This window comes from Saccostrea cucullata, unplaced genomic scaffold, assembly GCF_032062105.1.
Source record: "Saccostrea cucullata isolate Sc308-1 unplaced genomic scaffold, CSIRO_AGI_Scuc_v1 ctg22293, whole genome shotgun sequence".
NCBI lineage: Eukaryota > Metazoa > Mollusca > Bivalvia > Ostreida > Ostreidae > Saccostrea > Saccostrea cuccullata.
In genome coordinates, this window is record NW_026934805.1 from 1,181 (window position 1) to 4,579 (window position 3,399).

The 3,399-nt window shown below is 34.6% G+C and overlaps 1 protein-coding gene across 1 annotated transcript; it reads left to right on the plus strand.

Moving 5' to 3' along the window:
• Positions 1 to 311: 311 nt before the first annotated feature.
• Positions 312 to 2,970, plus strand: LOC134241394 (nuclear apoptosis-inducing factor 1-like). The gene is made up of 4 exons (XM_062723454.1): positions 312 to 673; positions 1,107 to 1,202; positions 2,537 to 2,603; positions 2,857 to 2,970. Exons 1-4 carry the CDS (start codon positions 519 to 521, stop codon positions 2,911 to 2,913), a joined length of 375 nt encoding a protein of 124 aa, XP_062579438.1. The 5' UTR covers positions 312 to 518; the 3' UTR covers positions 2,914 to 2,970.
• Positions 2,971 to 3,399: the final 429 nt, after the last annotated feature.

Sequence of the window (3,399 nt, forward strand, 5' to 3'; positions counted from 1 at the left end):
CGAAATGGGAAGAATATTACCCCATTTCCAGTACTTTAGATTCCGACACCGCTCCCATCGAATTTGAAATCAAAGGACAAGGAGATCACTATCTGGATTTATCTCAAACCTATGTACAAATGGTATGTAAATTTACCAAAGACGATGGAAGTAATCTGACTGGGGCGAACAGCACTTCGAGTCCCGTGAATAATATCTTACATTCCATGTTTACGGAAATCGATGTCAGTCTGAATGGCAAAATACTAACTCCGGGGACGGATACTTATCCTTACAAAGCTTATCTTGAGAAATTATTGTCTTACCGACCCAGGCGACCGTTTCACTAACAAATCGCAAATCGTAAACGTACGATAACGTTTACGATCGCCACACGTACACGTAAACGAGCGTTTCACTAAACCTATCGTAAACGTAGCACTTACGACCGACGAGTTACGATCAACTTATTGGAACTCTTCTGACAAAGGAGGTAACTGTAGTTACAGCAGACGATTTATGTCAACAATCATCGCAATATGGAAGAGAGGAAAGCTAACTGGTCCGAGGTAGCTATTGAGACGCTGGTGGACCTCGTCACAGATTCTGAGCGATGGGCTGTAATCCGAGGGAAGTTTAGCCCAGCGCTTACAATCCACACAAAACAGAAAGTCTGGATTGACATAACTGAAAGGTATCTCGATCGTACTAAAGGACATTGATACTGTCAGCAACATTTATAAATACATTTCTACAGTTATTTAAAAAAATCATTTGTTCAACAATCATAATCGTTTTTCAATATTTTTACCGAACTTTAAATAGCTAGACGTCAATTTATGAACGGGAAATTTAGTAAAATAATTTTAACGATTAAAAATAGTAAAGAAGAAATTAGCTTATATCCACATGTGCTTGTTTCATGCAGTGAGCTTAGGTTTCTACTGTTAGTGTTATTATATGGTCGAAAACTGAGCTCACTGTATAAAACAAGCGCCTGCTTGACATCAGTATAATCAATCATCAACATGCAATCATCAAAACTTGAAGTAAGTTATGTTGGAGTATAGTGTTTTTGAGTTGACAAAAGCTTTATGTTTTGTTTAAATATTGTAATTAAAATGTAGGGTTAATGCAAGCTCCACCTGCATCAGAGCAGTCAAGGACGTGAAGAAAAAATGGCAGGATATCCAGAGCCATACCAAGAAAAAGGAGGCCAACAGGTACATGTAGAGAGGCAGTTATTTACCAAATAAAGATATCATTTGGTAGAATATACATGTATATAAATAATGTAAAATGATGTGAACAAAGCTGGGATTCTTTGGAATGGAAACAAAAAATAAAACCATGCAATCAAAATAAAAAGGAGAACAATAAAATAGAAAAAAAATAGATCAGTTCAAGTTTGATGGGTCAGTCCATGTAACAAAATGTTATTTAATTGGGCAAAATAATTATAGAGAACTGATGAAATACTTAGATTAGTTATATAGGGAAAAATGTATTGTACTGTCACTGCATATACAGAAAGCTACTGTATCTGTATTAACCAACTACAGCCTTGCCTGTCATTCGGCACTTCTCATTTTGGCTTACAGGTTTTAATAAATTGCATTAAGCAAGTTCGAGTAGCGCCCTTGCTAATTGGCCAATCTTTTCAAAGCTGCTTGGTTGATTGGTGTAAGAAGAAGGTACAGTTTAAGTAAATATGCCCTAAACATTTAATGTTACTTAACAACAGGTAATGAAATTGGCTTTAACAAAAGTTGAGTAGATGAATATGATAAATCATGAAAGAATATGGCATAAAGGAGGACATTTCTGGAAGTAAGACGTCAATAATTTGGTGCATTTCGAAGTTCAATGCAAAAAGGCCCTAAAAGACTCATTTTTGTGGGAATTTTCCTTTAGAAAATAGTGTCTGCCACCGTCGCCCACTTTAATTCTTGGATATATTATGTAAACTGCTATGAAAAATCACATATCTCAAAATCTTTCCGGGCGACGGTGGCAAAGTATGTTTTCTTAAAGAAAATTCCACTGAAAATTGATGTCTTCTGCAACTTTTTAAGAAAATACGGGAAAATGCACAAGTTAATGACGTCACAATTAGCATTAAGGAGGTCATATGAGAAAAACAAGTTGTATATTCTTACTGCAGGGAATTCCCATGATTAAGAAAGAATGAATTTTGATTTCTTATATCACTTTCATATTTTAGAAAAATATCGGGCTTAATTTGTATTGAAACTGTACCTTCTTCTTTAATGAAGAAGCACAGAAACATGAAATCTGCTTAAAGTTATAGTTTGTAATTTGTATACTTTTTTGTTATTTAGAAAGTTTATTATAATTGATCGGGACTTTGTGAATATAAATTAAAAAAAGTACCATTTTTAAACATCTATCGACATGTAAATCTAGGTTAGTACATGATCAAATCTACCATACAGCCCCTATGGCTTTATGAATTTGATCATATGTCATTGAACGATCAGGTCTATTTACATAGGGATTAAAAGTATAAAAATGATCCTTCTTAAATATTTTATAGGAAAGCTGAGCTCAGAAAGACTGGAGGAGGACCACCTCCTCCAGAACTGAAGAATTGGGAAAAGAAGGTAATTGACTATACATGTAATTGTATTCTACAAATTAAAAAAACTTAAAAGTAAACGTATAATCTTTCTTTCTTGAGGCGAAAGTACCTGAAATGTTTTTAATTCTATTCCAAAATAAAAAAAAATAAGTATTTGAAATTGGCATGAAAAGATATAAACTAATCTGATATTCATTTGGTTTCAATAAATAAGTATATTCATCACGTTCATATAAATTAGAAAATTAGTCATCCAAATTCCCCTTTTTTTTTAGATCGTATCTATCCTCTCAGAAGATGTCATTTCTGGTGTAGATGGGGGGGGGGGTTGACTCTTTGTGCACAGCAAGTTTTCCAACAGATAAAAAAAAGCAAGTATAAACATCAATGCAGTTTTTAGCTCACCCGGGCCGAAGGCTCAAATGAGATTTTCTAATTGAAATTTGTCAATTGTCATTCATCGTTCACGTTGTCATAAACATTTCTGAATTCTCAATTTCACCAGAACCACAATTTAAATCAATACCCCCAGGGGTAGGGTGGAGCCACAATGAAAATTCAAGCTTTTAGGGAAAAAGTCACAGTTGGTCACAATGATATGTAAGCATCCTTAGTAAGTGTAGATTAAATTTAGTTCAAATCGCTCATCGCTAGGACCACTATGGCATGTACATGTGCATGCATAAGCTTTTCAATACTCAACTGATTTTTGCTTTTTTTCCAAGTCACAGTGCTCAGATAAGCAATATAGCCCTTGGGGCATCTTGTTATTTTTAACTTACCGTATAATCCTTATTAACCGCCCCTGCCCCTATAAG

Bases quoted from the DNA above. Each gene is read 5' to 3' on its own strand.
- LOC134241394 (XM_062723454.1), top strand. From the start codon at position 519: ATGGAAGAGAGGAAAGCTAACTGGTCCGAGGTAGCTATTGAGACGCTG. The intron at 1,203-2,536 runs GTACATGTAGAG...AATATTTTATAG, and splicing joins AAGAAAAAGGAGGCCAACAG to GAAAGCTGAGCTCAGAAAGA. The intron at 2,604-2,856 runs GTAATTGACTAT...CTTTTTTTTTAG, and splicing joins TGAAGAATTGGGAAAAGAAG to ATCGTATCTATCCTCTCAGA.